Source organism: Gasterosteus aculeatus, chromosome X (genome assembly GCF_964276395.1).
Source record: "Gasterosteus aculeatus chromosome X, fGasAcu3.hap1.1, whole genome shotgun sequence".
NCBI classification, from domain to species: Eukaryota; Metazoa; Chordata; class Actinopteri; order Perciformes; family Gasterosteidae; genus Gasterosteus; species Gasterosteus aculeatus.
Window position 1 is genome coordinate 8,720,394 of NC_135698.1, and position 16,684 is coordinate 8,737,077.

At 44.6% G+C, this 16,684-nt stretch overlaps 1 protein-coding gene across 17 annotated transcripts in view; it reads right to left on the bottom strand.

Moving 5' to 3' along the window:
* mef2aa (myocyte enhancer factor 2aa) overlaps window positions 1-16,684 on the bottom strand; it is a 51,232-nt gene that overhangs the window by 19,624 nt on the left and 14,924 nt on the right. For all 17 annotated transcript variants that reach the window (XM_078082482.1, XM_078082479.1, XM_040162417.2 and 14 more), the window contains exons 2-3: window positions 13,813-14,015; window positions 7,430-7,633 (exon numbers count right to left, since the gene is read on the bottom strand). In XM_078082482.1, the coding sequence (XP_077938608.1) occupies window positions 7,430-7,633; window positions 13,813-13,866 (258 nt within the window). In that variant the 5' untranslated portion in view covers window positions 13,867-14,015. The remainder of the gene's footprint in view (window positions 1-7,429; window positions 7,634-13,812; window positions 14,016-16,684) is intronic.

Sequence of the window (16,684 nt, forward strand, 5' to 3'; positions counted from 1 at the left end):
GGTACAATATAAAAAGTGAGCTATAATCCATGATGGGTTTAAAACGCAGAGGAAACCATCCAGCAAGTCAAACAATAACTGATTCCATATAAAAAAGGGGGATAGTGCTGATTATGACAGGTTTATTTTCAATAATCAAGCTACATTTTCAAAAAATCAGAGGTCATTACTTTGCCATTCGGTGGCAATTATTGTGTATTTCTGTTCCAGCAGAGGACACCTATTACAGAACACCATGTGATATGCTCGCGTGAACATTACCACAACTGTTTCATTACACTCAGAAAACTACAAAAGAGGACTGGTGACCCTTTTTCACTGAAAGCCCAGAGGAAAAGGAGTCCTTGTCCTACAAAAAGGGGCACTTTGAAACCCGGCGTGTTGCTCAAACCAGTACCATTAATACTGCTCCACTCGCCGCGGAAGGAGAAGACTTTTCAGACAAGTCTCACCAGAGTCACATTAGTCCATAAGAGATATCAATGCTTTATATATTAGAGACGATACATTAAATCAGCTGGATAAGTTGTACCACGTATCCCTCTGTTTTCTTGATATTATTTGGGAGGCATTTATTTTTAAGTTGTCCTACTGCACTAGTCTGAAAATAGATGCTGATGCCGTGTGGAAAACCAGTGCGTTTGTTTTGACTAACAACACTAGTTAACTCCGGCTCGGAGGTGAAATCACTGCTCTCAGGTATACAAATCCGTCTGCGCGCACGGGGAAATAGGAAGTCGCTCGTGTGTCTGCCGGAGACCCAAATGAAGAGGAGGTAATAGAATTTGAGAATCACTCATTAATGACTGCTCCTGCTGTTACTTTAGCGTCCTCTCCAGAGAGAGCAGATTGACTGACAGGTTCAGCATTTATGTGGCGACGTACAGATGGTGCTTGAGGAAAAAAACTCTTTTCCTACAAAGCAGCATCACAGAGACCGTACATGTCCCTTTATTAAAATAAAATACTCATACTTAAGCTACAGTAATACCTTCATACTTGATATAATCTGCAATACTGTGTATTTTGACTTACAGTCAGAATAAAAATATAGAAAATAATTTTAATATCACTCCAATAAATCACCAGGGACCAAAAAAAAGTGCTGTAATATTAAAAATCGACTGGCAGGAAGAATATTTCACATATATTGAAAAGCCCTGAAAAATCAACATCAACCCAATAAGTCTATGTCAACAGAAATGACATTTGATTTAGCTTAAAAAGGATTTCTCATCAGTGCTGCTCTGAACTCTGACGGTGGAATATGAAAAAGAGCAATAAAGCAATACGATGAAGGCATAATGCTGACAAAGCACTAGAGTAGACAAATACGGGCAGACGGCTGGATGTTGATTGTAATCAAGACATAAATCATTGAACAATGCTTTTAATTGATGTAGCTTCGCTCTGTCTGTCTGCTTGTTCTTTGCTTGTTTTATGAACCTCTCATCTGATGTTCTTCACACTTTGGGGTGGGGGGATACTGCTGGAAACCAAAGGGAGCGCCTCTGGACGTAAGCATGTCGCAGACCATTGCACATCGACTGTGGTTCACCTACCAGCCAAACTCTGCTTAATGTCCATTTTCCGACTCGAGGCCGGGCCGCTCGCTGCGGTTTAGTGATGCTTTCTGATGGTGGGAAACCAAAACTGGGTTGAGTTTCAGGGTCGGGGGGGGCGCATGCAAACAATGTCTTTCTGTACTTTTCATGCTTTTTCCAACTGGAATGATGGTGCTGGCAGTGGTAGAAGAAGAAGGTAACACAAAGACTTGCTGATGTTAAACTAGTAGATATTAATAAAATAAAATAATTAAACTATTGATGCCGAAGCAGTAAAGGTCTTGCAAGTATTATATGGTAAAAGCTGGATGAACAGACATTTACTTAACATTCATTCCAGGTGGAGCGAAGTGAAGAGAAATAAATATGTTAACATTTTAATGTAACATATTTATTTTCCATATTTATTGTTATGTGAAAAAGACCAAATTAGGTGCCGTATTTCTCTCAACCTTTTAATACTTTTAATACCTCGGACAAGTAGATTGAGCAGCAGCATTATGAAGATTCTACTCAGGAACATTGACACAAAGAGAGATGACACAAACGGTGAGTCCTTCTAGAGAAAAGTGTACCGTTGCAGAGGAAGTGATGTCGTTTACACTTAGGTCAACAGCAGCAACGTTTAAGATAAACAGACAAAAGGTGTCAAAAAATAGCACACGAAGGAAGCAGATATTAAAAAAAAGAGATAAAAAAACAAACTAAACAACAACAAAAAACAAGTGGAAACAAGATACAAAGTATATCAGAGATCAGAGATTCTGATATACATGAAACCGCATTAACACTTTTAGCGTTTACCGTGCAAAACGGCTCAAACCCAACAACAATAGCCTGAGTTTAATGCCTTTATACACCCACGTTGTGGACATCGACTCCAAGGTCCAAGGTCAGGACTTCAAATCGTGAAAATACTATGTACAATGTTACCTCATTCAATCTAATATTATTCAAACCATCTTCAAACTCGTTTTGATGATATCTCTTTGAAATAAAACATTTACGTTTTATTCCATTAACTCTATATTAGTGTGTGTATAGTTACTAGCCATTTGCCAAAGTATGCTGTAGAATTTCAGTTTCATGAAGAATACGTAAAAATATCACTTACAGTATATATATATATATATATATATATATATATATCGGTGTTTCCTCTACCATTAATTATATCAGGAGGCGTCCCTAAAAGTGACCTTTTACTAGTTCACTTCCAAATCGGTTTTGGCACATAATGTTATTTTAATATCTATATAGCATAATTGTTCTACAAAAATAGTCTATCTTAGATTGTCATATAATGTAGAAAACGCTCTGCTGCTTCCACAGCTATGCTAGCACATTACTACTGTAATACTCTATATTGCTTCTAAGCAAGAATGGCGGTAGTGACATTTTCCCTGCCTGCCAGCAAGAGCCTCGTTTGACCGCCCGGTTATGTTTCTGTGCCACAATTATAAATACACACAGAGGACAATCTGCCGCTGCTACTCAGATAACTCTCACCAGTGCTTTGATATTCAAGGATTTACGCTTACTGTTAAAACAAACACAAACAAGCTTCGCACCACACTACCCTCGACAGATTTCAGAGTTGAAAGAGTGCTGCACTACTGGATATTTGCACGGCTGAAAGCTCATTTCTCACAGGAATATTTGATCAGAAAATCTCCTGATGGAGAATCAAGACGCTTTATTTGAAATGCAAATGGGGTTTTTGTTCATGTAAAGTGGATGTATCACAATGAAAATACAATACAGCAAAAAGTAGAACAACGTCATCATTTCACATTCAAAGGCACATACGCTATTATATAAATATTTAATGAGTAATATCACCTGATTTCTACCCTATGTGCCAACCTGCGTGCCGTCAAAAAAACACAGATATAGATTTCGATTTTATTCTTCATCTCTGTCTAGTTTCAAGGACTGTGTGTTCGAGAGTGAGGCCTCTGAGTAAAATTAAATTTCATTATTTTTGACTCTAATCAAATAAAGCATCTGATTTATTCTTTTTTTTCCTGTTCATTTTTTCCTCCCATGCTATTTTATCTCTCTTCCCAACCCCCACCTCTCTAGTTCCCCAGCCTCCATTTCCAGTGAGCCACCAGCAGGAGGATAATTGATCAATCATGCTAATTGAGGAGTCTGGACAGCTAGCCTGCCACAGCAGATGTGCCAATTTGCATTCATTAAGATCGAAATGAGTCTTAATCACTGCTCAGCCTTTGATTGACAACATAAACACCCCCTGTCTTAAACTCATAGTGCACATTTACCCCAAAGCTCTATAAGGTGTCCATAACTGGAAATGTAAAGGGTGTTTTGGAGGGTTTTTTTGTTAAAGCTTTACGTTGCTGAAAGTGCACTTTTGAAGCAGACTGTAATAAACCATTGAATGGGAAAGTGAATCCTGGTAACAACATGAAACCTTAGCAGCGATGATGGTGTCAATGGTTTTGGTCAATGTAAAACTGGCAAAGGGCAGTCGTGAAATTCACAAGGAAAATAGATTCAGAGGAATAAACAGGGCTTGACATTCAGTAATGGTCAAAATTTACATACCTGATTGAACGATTAATACAGCTCCATTCATAACAGCAGGTGATATAGATCATGAGATAAAATCTAATGGAAATTACCTCATCGTTTCAGTCTCATTTCCTCTTACTGTAGTAGTCTTGTGAGAGGGCGTTCCATCATAAATACAGAGGGAATTGTGTATTTTTCCACAAGTCACATTGACAATGGCTGCCCCTCTTTATTATGTAGAAGATAAGCTGAATTTCCCTATGAATGTTGTTTACTCTCATGAATCCTCAGGGAGAAAAACATAAAAAGAGCAGGGAAAAGTCAATGCCTTTCATACGGTGCTGCCTGGTTATTCGCCATAACGAGGCATCGGTATTTCACTAAAAATTCCATTCCCAAATCGGGTTAAAGCCTATTCACAGCCCCGGTGTTATAAGATTACAATTAAGGGTTGACTTAACGCTCGCAAACCTGATAATATATGCCATGTACCCTAATTGTGTTGACTTGCTCAAAGGGAGGACAGATACTTGGTAAGCGATGCCTGTGAAGGTACCACCTGAGTCCACGGTTACTTCTGCAGACACAGTGGTGGTTTTGTGCGCTGGGAAACGGTGTGAGGTTATTACGGAGCATGAGAGCAAAATCTCATTAGCTCCACGAGCAGAGAGTGGAGGAAGAGTAAATATTATTAGATTAATCTAATGACCAACGGCAGCATTTGGATTTGTGGCATTCACGAAAATTCAATAAGCAACACAATAGGAACAAAACCATCAAAGCTTCTGTCATGAATATCGTACTCGTGCTTGGTTCACAATAACACAAAGCATATTAAATACAAGACTAATTTCTCGGTGCAAAAGAATAAGTATACAGCCAGGTGCTTTTACCTTCAAGTTTTTCTATGTGTGTGTCTGTGCTGTGTACAGTACAATGTGACAAAAAGGACAACGAACACAGTCACAAAAAGTAAAACAATAACATTTTGCCGTCACACTAAAAAGGACACAATGGGAGGGACTTCATACAACAGTGCACCTGTCGCCTGGAGCGTTGGGAAGGTTAACGGCGTCAACACATACGGACGCACACAAAAGGCACACACCAACACATGCGTAGGAGAAAGAACGAGCCTACTGCTCCGCTTTGGACCACGAGCCAAGTTTGTGAGAGAGAGAGTCCATAGACCTCCACTGAGTTATCACACTGCGGCCCGGGCATGCGTCCATCTGTGGAAAACATGGAGACTGTTCTCCCACACCGCACAGCTCAGCCTTTATCTACAGATGGTACTACTGGGCAAGAATGTGACCTTTGATTCAGTTCCTCGCACCAAACGAGCTTTGCAATGAAAAGCAGAGAGTTGTTTTTTTTTCTTTTTCTGGACTCCCAAACCGGACAAATGAGCACATGATTGTTTGCATGACATAAGATGGGTTTAACACAATTAAAAAAAACGTAGATAAGTGTCCTCATGTGAGACCCATTTCACCAGATAAATGGAGGAGGGCTGGATTCTTGCCCTGAATAAGGCATCGGCTCCTCCGTGTAGTGCACGAGGATCTGTGCGGCTGAGGAGAAGCGCAGAGGCTGAAAACAATGTCTGTGCCAAACGAGGCAGCCAGGGAAACAGTTCAGATTACAATTTATTTTAAATCATGATAAAATGTCACCGGTAATGAACCACCCCCCGACAACTGCTGTATGGGCGACTGCATAGCGTGTGTTGATGCTGGGCATTGGACTCTGGGTTACTTCTGCTCTGCTTCCTCACTTCTGAACCTGGGCCGCGTCGCCAGCGGGGCAATGGGGACCTTTTTCTGAATATGTGCAAAGATGCTGGCCGAGTGAGCGTGGACAACGGCAACTTGTTCCCGCCTTTTGTGCTACGGGGAAGCTTCCTTCAGAGCAGCTCGAAGGGCTAGCTGGTGGATCATCGTAATGCACAATGCACATTCCAATTACACCGCGCTGTCAACAATGAACATGCATTGGTGGACCACGCATTTATGTAAAATAAGGGGAATGACCCAAATAACAGGCTGTCGTCCTATGAGGACACCGACGGATGGGACATTGCTGTTTTAAAGACGGCTTTCAAAAGAAATGTGTGGTCACCGTTACGTAAGGAAGGAATGTATCCATGTATTTTTTATGCAGGTGAGCCCTTGCTTTGCTCCGAGGGCCCCTGATGGAGGAGTGACTGCATGAGTCTGCTGGATGCCAGAGCACTCTTCTGCAGCTCTGCCAAGCAGGTAATTCACGAGCAGCAGCAGCAGCATGAATAAAAGATAATGGGCCACAGCTGACTCCTTTATGCCGCATGTAATTTAGCTAATTCTTCAAAGCGAAAGTCTTTTCCGAAGCTAGGATTCTTAAAATGTTTCAATCTCGACCCATCTTAATCCCTTAATGTGTCTTAATTGAGTATCCGAAAAAGAAAAACACTGTATGTTTTAAGGTGGAAGTAAAGACAGCAGTGAATTGCGATGCAGCCGTCGGCATTGTCTAAGACAAACGATGATTTTTTTCATGAAAACGAATGGGCAATGATATATTACAAGCATCAGGATGCTATCAATAGGCATTAACATACATTGTACATGCTTTCACTCAGTCAGAGTAAAGACAACAGCCTCTTAAAGCACATCTCGGAGGAGCCGAGAAACCACAAACACAAGTGTCTGCCGATGAAAGATGTTTGGAACAGGATGCATCTCTAATCATTCTCATTTACTTTGGCTTCCACACTTTTGGCTGACGGTTTTGTATGCTGGCATAACAAGTGGTTTACTCTTCCGCTAGTCGCCGGGCATTTAGGGGCTGCCAGGAAACCCAAGTGCTCGTTGAGCTTTGTAGAGCAGTGTGGAATGTACCAAACGCTGTCTTTTCACTGCAGCCAGACGGCCTGTGATGAGGAGCAGCCAGAGAACGGAGCCCTACAGGTGCTGTATCTATGGGAAGCAGCAGCTAGTGTGGCATGCGTGTGCACAGATAGGTTTTCCACGACGGTTCATGGGCACAAGAGCAGCAGGACTTATCAGAGGCCACAGACCTCCTGTCCCCTATCTGACTGGAGACTAGAAGGAAACTGTTACCCGTTCCATCCCTCTTGTTTGCCTACAGCGTTACGCCCCGTGGAGCATTTACAGCCTTTATCCTACACTCTGAATCCAGTTCTAGAGTATTGAATTCAGCCGGAATCTCGTCGATGCGGATGTACGTTTTCTATAAAAAATTGTAATGAAGAAGTGTGAAATTGTAAAAGGATGGATGTGAAAGACGGTTTTTCCCCACCGAGCACGAAGGCGGCGCTCACTCACCTCTACAATGTCAGAGTTGGTTCTGCTCTCGTGGGGCTCGTTGTACTCTGTGTATTTCAGCAACACTTTGTCCATGTCTGTGCTGGCATACTGGAACAGTTTGTTAGAGCTGTTGAAAATGATGAGGGCTATCTCACAGTCGCACAGAACGCTCAGCTCGTAGGCCTTTTTCATCAGGCCGAACTTCCTCTTTGTGAAGGTGACCTGAGGAGCACACAGAAAACAAAACCATCCATTACAGAGGAGCACTCTTTCTATAAATTACAGTAGGAATTTAAGTCCAAAAATCAATTTGTAGACTATTTTCACAAGTGTAAATGTCAATTTAGGATTCTAATTATAACAGACGGTGTGTGTGGAGGGGGGGTGTTTATGGCACACTCATCAGTGGAGTAAGAAGTACTCATTTTTATAAAACTAAAAGTGACAATGCCATAGAGTCAGATTAATCTATTAATAGTAAAAGTCTGTACAATTGTACATGAGCAAAAAAATCTAATACCTGAGAAGGACATTTTACTCTTTTAAAAGAAATGCACTGCAGGCTAAGCAGGGAAAATAACAGCATTAACACTCACTACTACATGTTAACAATGTTAAGGTAACCAAGGTGACAGGTAACAAGATCGTTCCTCCTTTAGGAACGATTGCAATGACATCGTACAAGTCTGAAATGTCTAGTTATCAGAACAGAGGTCAGTGTTGTCGGCGAGCTGAGTCAGAGCTTTGGCAACAACAGGGGTCCATACATTAGCGTAGCCCCTGACTCCATATACGGAGAGCTATCTCTGTAGTGCAGCATAAGCCCTGTAACAGGAGCCCTCGGATGGGACTTTGGGTCATACATCACTCCAGTGGTAACGCAACCCCTCTCTGCAAAGTGACTTTATGTCCTGTATCTCTGCAGCTCTGTTTCTGTGGTCGTTTCAGACGCACACACACACACACACACACACACGTCATTATGGGACAGCACCTCCTTACAGTATGCTACGGTCCTTCCTCCAGCTTAAAACAGCGCTGGGGAGGTGGAAAGGCAGCTGTTTTCGCTCATGGTTGGGTAATGTTTTAAAATGGGTCCATTTCGAATCGTGTCCTGCATGTTTTTCTTCAGTGCAGGTGTCTTGTCAAATGTGTCTCACACAATGTGGCTTGTGAATTTAAAAAGGCGTGCTCGGAGCCAGAGGATGTGTGCATGTGTCTGTATTCTCCATCAGTTTCACTGACCTACTAAGAGGAGTTGAGCAGATGAGCTGGCTTTGTTCAACTTTAATTGGACACAGCTTGAGGCTCTACCATTATGCAGTATAATCCTATGTGTCGTACAGCGCCTATGTGGCGCTCAGGCTGTGGGGTCACTCCACCTACGATAAATTCATTTAACATCTTCAAACACTACAGGTAATTACATAGGACTATTATTTCAGATCTAGACACGGAGGGGCCTGTCCTCTCTGAATTTTTCTTTTCAATGCACCGATGTTAGTCGAGCTCAAAGGGACAATCCAGATTCTAAAAGGACATTTTGTGAAATGACAAGGTTTCAATACAATTCATTAATGAACGATGTTTCATTGCAAACGGCAGACACGTGAGTGCCCATGAGGGATTGTGATGGACGATATGAAACATTGGAGGGTTTTATTTTTCTGATGGTTCTCTCAAGGTGGATGACTGTTTGGAGGCCACGGGGACACGGTGAAACCAGAATCAGCACCACCCACCCACAGCACCTGCAGTTCTAGCCAGCTGATCCTAGTTTCTCTCCGCCTGAACACCAGGGCGACCCGCAAGCTCATTTGCCCGCCTGCATATTTGATTTGTTCGACCTAACCAACTGGAAATCAAGGACTGCCATGCGGGAAAATGATTAACAAATTGTGTGCTCTTTAGTGGATGAATGTGGCTGCTAAGCCAGGCAGATGTCACTTTCAGCAGGGAGCCCAGGACGAGACGCTGAGCGAGGACTTTGTTCCACCTGGATGCATGGCGGAGTGCTGAGTGCAGAGCTGCTGACCCAGGCGCCGCTTCATTTCAACCTCAGCAGCAGCAGCGTGGAGACTCGGTGCTTTAGCCCCAGCCTCTAACACTGGTACTGCTACAAAGAGGCCAGCTGCTGCTCACACTGCCGTTAAAAGGTGGCAGCCACGTTACTCTTCAGTGGAAGAAGGAGACTATTTTATACAGTTTCACCCCGTTTTGTTCCTCTTTTTTGTTGTTAAGAGTATGGCCGGCTCAGTTTTGATAAGTCATGATCCAAAGCTGCTGTAAACATAGAGACCATTGTACACAAATATAACCTCCATCCACCCACATGGTTGTGGGGTAACTGGTGAGACAGTGGAAAGCCACAGACATCTTTGAGGAGGTCAAGTTGTCAAGTTCACTGGCGGAGCGCTCCTTCACCAAGTCAAAGGCACCCACTATGACACTGTGCGATATGTGGTTATAAAAATTCATTAGTGCGAGTGTGGTGAACTGATGTTCGGAGGAATCACATGTCAATGCAAAAGAGAACGGAAGGCACATTTAAACTTCTAACAAACTGGAGTGTTTCAAACTTGTCTTTCACAATCTTGTCTTGTCTTTCAAATCTGCCTTTGGTAGGGCCGTTAGAAAGGGTGATAAACTACCAGATGGGTCAGTAACTATACTGCCATTCAATTGAGGCCGCGTGAGGCCGGAAGCCCTGAACTTTAAGAAGCTCTCACAATGTCAAGATAAGGTGGTAATTCTGCTCTCAATTCACACTTTATGCATTTCCAACTTCTTCCCAAGTGTCCTACCACCATGACCTGTTTTACTGAGCTTTAATTGAGCTTGTAATTAATTTCTCATAAGTATATTTTCTATACTTTGGGTACTATTTTGTATTTTTTTTACATTCAAGACTGTATGGGTTTTTTAAGGTACTTTTTACTCAGTAAAAATCCCAAAGAGGGGCTGCAGCAGTGAGCAGACACTACCACTATTTGACAAAACACTTTTACTGAATGAAATCTGACAAAACAAATCTTAAGGGGAAACTTCAGAATATTCAGATAAATGGCCAAGAACAAATTTGCCTTCTGGACTTTTTGCTCACTACTTTTAGTTGCATTTTTAAAATAAAATAAAAAAAACCATTTACACCAGCTGGACGTGTCAAAATCAGCCATCTAACGGTCCATCAACGTCCGTCCTCGGGCAGAGGTGCCAAGATGACAATCAAGACATCCGGGGCAGCTGTGACTGGGGCATGGCGGGAAATGCTTGAGTCCCTTCACCTTCAGTGGGGTGACGAGCTAGCGGCCTTTACGAGAGCCTCATGTCACCTCTGACGGGCCCCCTTGGCAGAAATGAGAGAGGGCCTGCGGGGTCAGAGAGGTCTGGCACCAGCTGGCAGAGTGACCCGGGCCCTGTGGCTGCTGCCCTGGCCATGCAGAGCCAGTGTGTGCCGGGCCTGGCAGACAGGCCGGAGCCGCCACGACTGTCTGCATGGATCAGCTCCGGCTGTGAGAGAGGACAGCCCCAGGACTCCCATGTGGACAAGTGAGACCGGCTAAGGCCTGCTCTACCGGGCGGGACTGACCTTGAAACCTAGAGTAGCCGTGACCGTTTAGTGGAGAGGGTGACATGCTGGTAATCTAAACTGAACAAGGTTTCTAAGAAACATCATAATCAATAACTAGAGCGACTCAGTTTAAAGTCAACTGTGAACGATTTAGAGATGCGAGGTGCAACCTCGGGAGTAAAAGTGACTGACTTGACCTGACTTCCTGTTTTGGCTTCTTCCGCGCAGTTTTATGGAAACTACATATCGTCTTGAACAACGTTAATATGAGCTGCGGCTGACACATTTGACAGTGTTCATCCGTTCTTTCCACGGTCCATCAACCATAGCTCTTTACCTGTCAAAATAATAATGACGATCGCTCAGAAACCACGTGAATGGGTAAAAAGTGGGAGGTAGACGTTGCGTTGCACCCCTGGGGAGAGAAAGTGAGACGCCCACGGGCATCTGAAGTGCCGGAGCACGATCCGAACTGAGCCACAGCAAGGGCGGGCAAACCTCCACCCGGCAAGAAAATCATCAAAACTTTTAATGACTTGGGCAATTACCCCCAGTGAGCCTGCTTAATGACATCCATAGGACGTCACCAGACACTGCTCACACCAGCCCGTACTAATGTGTGCCTCAGCATTTGGGCCTCTGTCGTCCCACGGTATGCTGCTCTCCCGTTTCACAGGGCTACACGACCACGTGTCAACAGAGAGCTGCACAAAAAGAGTCGCCCTTGCACGGGACCTATGCAACAGATTTACTTAATGTAATAATCTTATCTCACTTGTCGTTTGTGCACAATACACCTTCATTACTCTGAGTTCTGAAAATGTGTTGTCATTATACACCGTAGGTAATGACTTGAAGCAAAATATCAGTTAAGCTCGCTGCTCGTCTCAACTCTGCACCCACAATTGCTGATAGATTGTGCAATTACAGAGCTTCTCAGCCTTTGCCACAGTTCGTGCCATAAATCCTGAAAGGTTAACTGCCCGCCTGGAAGAACTTGCAGTGATAATGGAGCCGAGACCTCGTTGTCCCCACACAACATCCTTTGCATGGCAACACAATCTAATTAGCCCACTTAGGGACTTCTTTCATTTCAAAGCAAAGAGCGCGGTCAGCTCGCAGCAGAGTGGCGTAGATAAAGGTTCAAAATGGTCTCACGACAATGGGGACCGTATGTTAATGGAAATGCCTCCTTGTTTAGGAGCGAGCCCCAGGGAGATGGCATCCGCTGCATGGCCCATGGGGAGGAGGGGGGGAGGGGGAAATAGGGGAGAATGACATACACTCATACATCACTTTATATCGAAGCTGTACTGTGCAGGGCGGCCCATTGTCACGGCGATTTCTCTGCTGAGCCAGCTAAAACCAACTAAATGCAGGCCGAAATGCCTGCGTTCTGCTGATAAACCTTTCTCACACGTTGTACAGCGAGACGTTTAAGAATCGGATGCAAACACTCGACTTTGGGGGACACTTTGATAATAGGCTACGTCTTTCCCCGAAGATCCATTTCTGTGTGGAACAATGGAGCTAAATGTCTCCTCTTGCTCCCTTCATACATGCACAATACCAAAAGAGGGACGTCTGCTCACCTGGCCATCATGCACTTTACTCTATTTACGCCCCTGATATCACAGGTCAGCTACCAGATACCAGCTATGAATCCTTCCAGCTCTCCTGTTTAGATCCAGCCCAGAGCCAGGTGTTACACTGGTAATTGGCCCACACAGTGTGGATTTTTCTTTGGCTGCAGTGCTAGTCTTACAGTTATCAAACACAGACACGGTGAGGGTACCAATTGGCTAGTACTGTATCATATCATGGTACTGTGACACCCTCGGGAGACGAAGCACCACCACAGCTCTGGTGTATTTCTGTGTGCACAGCAAAATAGTTGTTCCACCTGTGAAGAATGCAGATTGTATTCTGAGGGGGGTGTTAACAGGATCTGTTCTATTTGGCTATGGGGAACATATGCATCTTCATTAATTGGGAGCAATTTGTCAAAAACTGCGCTCACACTTAGAGAGGGTGGCTAAATGAAGCGGGTGAAAAGAAATGGACCCGGCCTTCTTGCTATGGATATCGAAGCCTGTTATTTTTGATGAAAGCAGGTCTAGCCTGTTTTGCACTGTTTAGAAGTTTATATTTAACGTGAGCAGACCGACAGAATTCCAGCCCTCCCCCTCTCTGCGGCTAGCTGGGACCAGCGTAGCCGAGCCAGAGAAGGTTGCTGTGTGTCCTGCTGACCCACCCTGGAAATGAGAGGGTGCTGTGGTGCAGCGGCGGCTCCTAATTACTACCAAACAGCTGCAAACACACAGTGCTAAAGCGAAGGGGCCCAGCCAATGCCGCCCGGTCAGGGCACAAGCCCCACAGTGTGGGGAGGCCACAGGCGGTCCGCTGTGCTCCTCGCAACCCTCGGTTTACTCCCACGCCACGAGGCCCCCGCTGAAGCCCAGCGCTCCTGCTGCCTCATCAAGTTTTCGGGCTGAAATTGCAGGGTGGCAGGGGAATCGTGTCTGTAAATATGACCACACCGACAAAGAAATGTCGCGGTCCCCGTTCAGCCGCGCTGGGACTTGGGGGAGGGAGGTATGTCTGTTTAGATCCTTGCACACCATGTCAGGTCCAAGGCAGGAGGGGGAAGAGAAGAAGGCTGTAACCTTCAAACGGGTACAGAGGGGAGACACCAAAGGTGGATGTTGTAGCATCTCTTGGGATCCACTAAGAAATAAGCTATTAAGGAATGTATTTGAAGCTTTAAAAAAAGTGACCCAGGGAAGATAAGAAAGGTGTATAGATTGATGGAGATTGTTCTGACACTCACCTGCCTGTTCCTCTCATCCATGATCCTGGTGATCTGTATCTTCTTCCGCCCCATGGCTGCTTCCTTTCTGGTCTCTCTGACACCTCAACAATATCAGACAAACAACACGATTTTGTTCCCGCGCTGTCCTAGCACATCGTGCAACAGCCTCTCTTCTTGTATACAGTCTTTCTTCTTCGCAACGTGCTTTTCAACACCACAACCTGCAAGGGGACAGAAAGAGAGAGAGGGGGGGGGGGGTTAACTTGACACTCAATAATGTCTCCTTATGCACTTCAAAGCACCGGAGGGCTCTGCGCTCTGTTCTCGAGCACCTTCACTGAGTGTGAGACCCACATGGTGTACCCTTATCTCCTCCGCTGCTGCACTTGGACCACAGCTGAAGACGACTTCACACTGACAGGGCAGCAGCTGCACAAGACTCAATGAACAAGGGGTCTTGCGCTGTTAGATGAAAAGATTGATGCCACTCTCATAACTGTCAGTTAAAGCCCACATCTCTCCAACACTAACAAAATGCGTCTTTGCGCTGCGATAAGCTAAAGGACTGCTCTCTCCCCGTAGACACGTTCCGCTGTAAGTACTGCCCCCAGATTAACGCCTTGTGTGTTGATAGCATTTTACAGAACGACGTTCACCTTTGTAGAAATGATTTGTCTGTGTTTCCCTTCCAGCAACAGCAACATTTCATCGAGCAGATGAAACCTGATGCCAGCTTTGCTCTTAAGATGATTAAGAGAGCACCCAACCTGGGTTTGATAGTAGTGCAAATCTCCTGGGCTGGAGGGAAAAGCCAGCCGGAGGGAGGTGGGTGGGGGGTTATATTCCCGTATGAGCTTGTAACCTATCCTGTGGTTCAGATCGCACGTCCCAGGAGAACATCTTACTCTGTCCTGTCTCTGCAAGAAGAGATATAGTCCCTTTCCCAGAGGCAAATCCATCACTTACGCCCAGCAAATAAGAAAGTGTCTAAACAACTACATTTCCCATACGAGTACAAATGTAGACCGGTTAACTGCTCAGGCCGTTAGATGCAGTCAGCAGTTGTGAGGCGAGGACGCCAGGGGCCGAATTGGCAGGGAAAACTAAAATGACCGGTTCCAGTGGCACACGGTCATTATGGGTTACAGATGGACTGGCATTATGGTGTCTGGCTGTCTGAATCGGGGCTCCACTGGAGGCAAACTTGACTGAGATCACCTCGCTAACTACCCACACACCACCGTCTGCGCCAGGATAGCAACCGCCTGAACCCTCAGTAAGAATTTCCCCAAACCACATCACAACAGCACAGGCGGAATGACAGAGTTCTTGTTCATTCACACACACACACACACACACACACACTGGCTGACAGAGTGGTGTTTGAAGAGGGAGATATATGGGTGCTGTTCAGCTTTCCCATAGAGATACCTGAGGCCCCCTACAAGCAATATCATTTTGGTGAATTTACACCAATGACAGGTACGCTGCTGAATTCTTCTAAATATATCTTTCTTTGTCTAATTTTGGGTAATGGAGATTCAATACTTTGGATGACATGACAGCGTTGAAACGGTCCGACAAATGGCTACTGTGTTGTTTCTAATCTGCACAGGGATAAAGACACAATCTCTGTTCATGTGTGGTAGAGTGTGATCTGTAGTAATAATGATGGTGACAAATAAAGCTGTATTTGTTTCCTTTGAGTAGTGATGCACTAATGAACAGCTTCCTTCCGCTTTGCCCCTGCTCTTAGGTGTGAACATGGCGTTGGTTTAGAGGAGCTTATCGCAGGCGGACTAATCTGTAATCATCCACTGAGACTGGTCTGAATTACCTACTGATCATTCAGTTTGTGGAGGCGTGTGACCCGAGCTTGAAACTGTACCTCCGAAATGATGGAGACGCTCTCACACATCCTTTCCTCTCTGTGTGCCGACGAGCCGTCGCAGCGGGGCGGTTCGAGTGTGGAGGCATAATAGACGCCGTCAACATTTCTCTCACACATATACGAGACGACAAGCTGAAAGACCCTTCAGACCGCAGGTGTGCCGCACTCTTACTGTTGTGACAGTTTTAACTAACGCTAAGTAGTTGACTGAAAAGCTAAAACATCCAGACTGGAAAACCTCATTTTCAATATTATATTATGCTGCCATTGATCGTACAGCAACATCCTTCATATTACTTAGAATTATGCAATTTTTATTTTCAGAAGTTGAGTGGGACATTTTCAACCGGCACCCCTCCCCGAGATTGTCCCGTCAGAAGACGGTCGGACTACAAAGGAGAACGATGTTGTAGCAGAGTTCATTGTTTGTACGTGACACTGACTCCTCTGGAGCGTAGCGAGTGGAGTTTCTGTTTGTGGCCTAAATCATGTGCTCTGTGTGTGTGTGTGTGTGTGTGTGTGTGTTTGCGCGAGGAAAACAAACAAAGAGATGAACATAACTAGAATAACCGCCCCGTGGTTGTCGTCCTCCTCGCCAAACCAGTCAGGTTGCAGTTTACGTCCACGTCCGTCCACAATCCTCTAATTTATGCAGCGTGGAAGACTTACAGGCATCTAGTGGAGAAGTCGAAGACCCACTGGACACATTCTGTCGCCCCTCCTTCTCCAGAGAGGGTTTCTCTGTTCTGGCTACTGTAGAAACATGGCGGTGGAACAGAAGCCGCTTCATATGTGATATGAAAGGCTCGATTTGAGCTACAACAAAAGGGTAGTTTTGGGTCATTATACACCAATGAAGACAGACTTAATATCCTAATTCTTTTTGTGAATAAATCACGCTGAATCCTGTACACTTTGAGTGTGTTCGTTGGCAGAATGGAATTGAGCAATATGTTGACTAGTATGATTCAAGTTAATAATTTCCAGAGAGAAACGAGC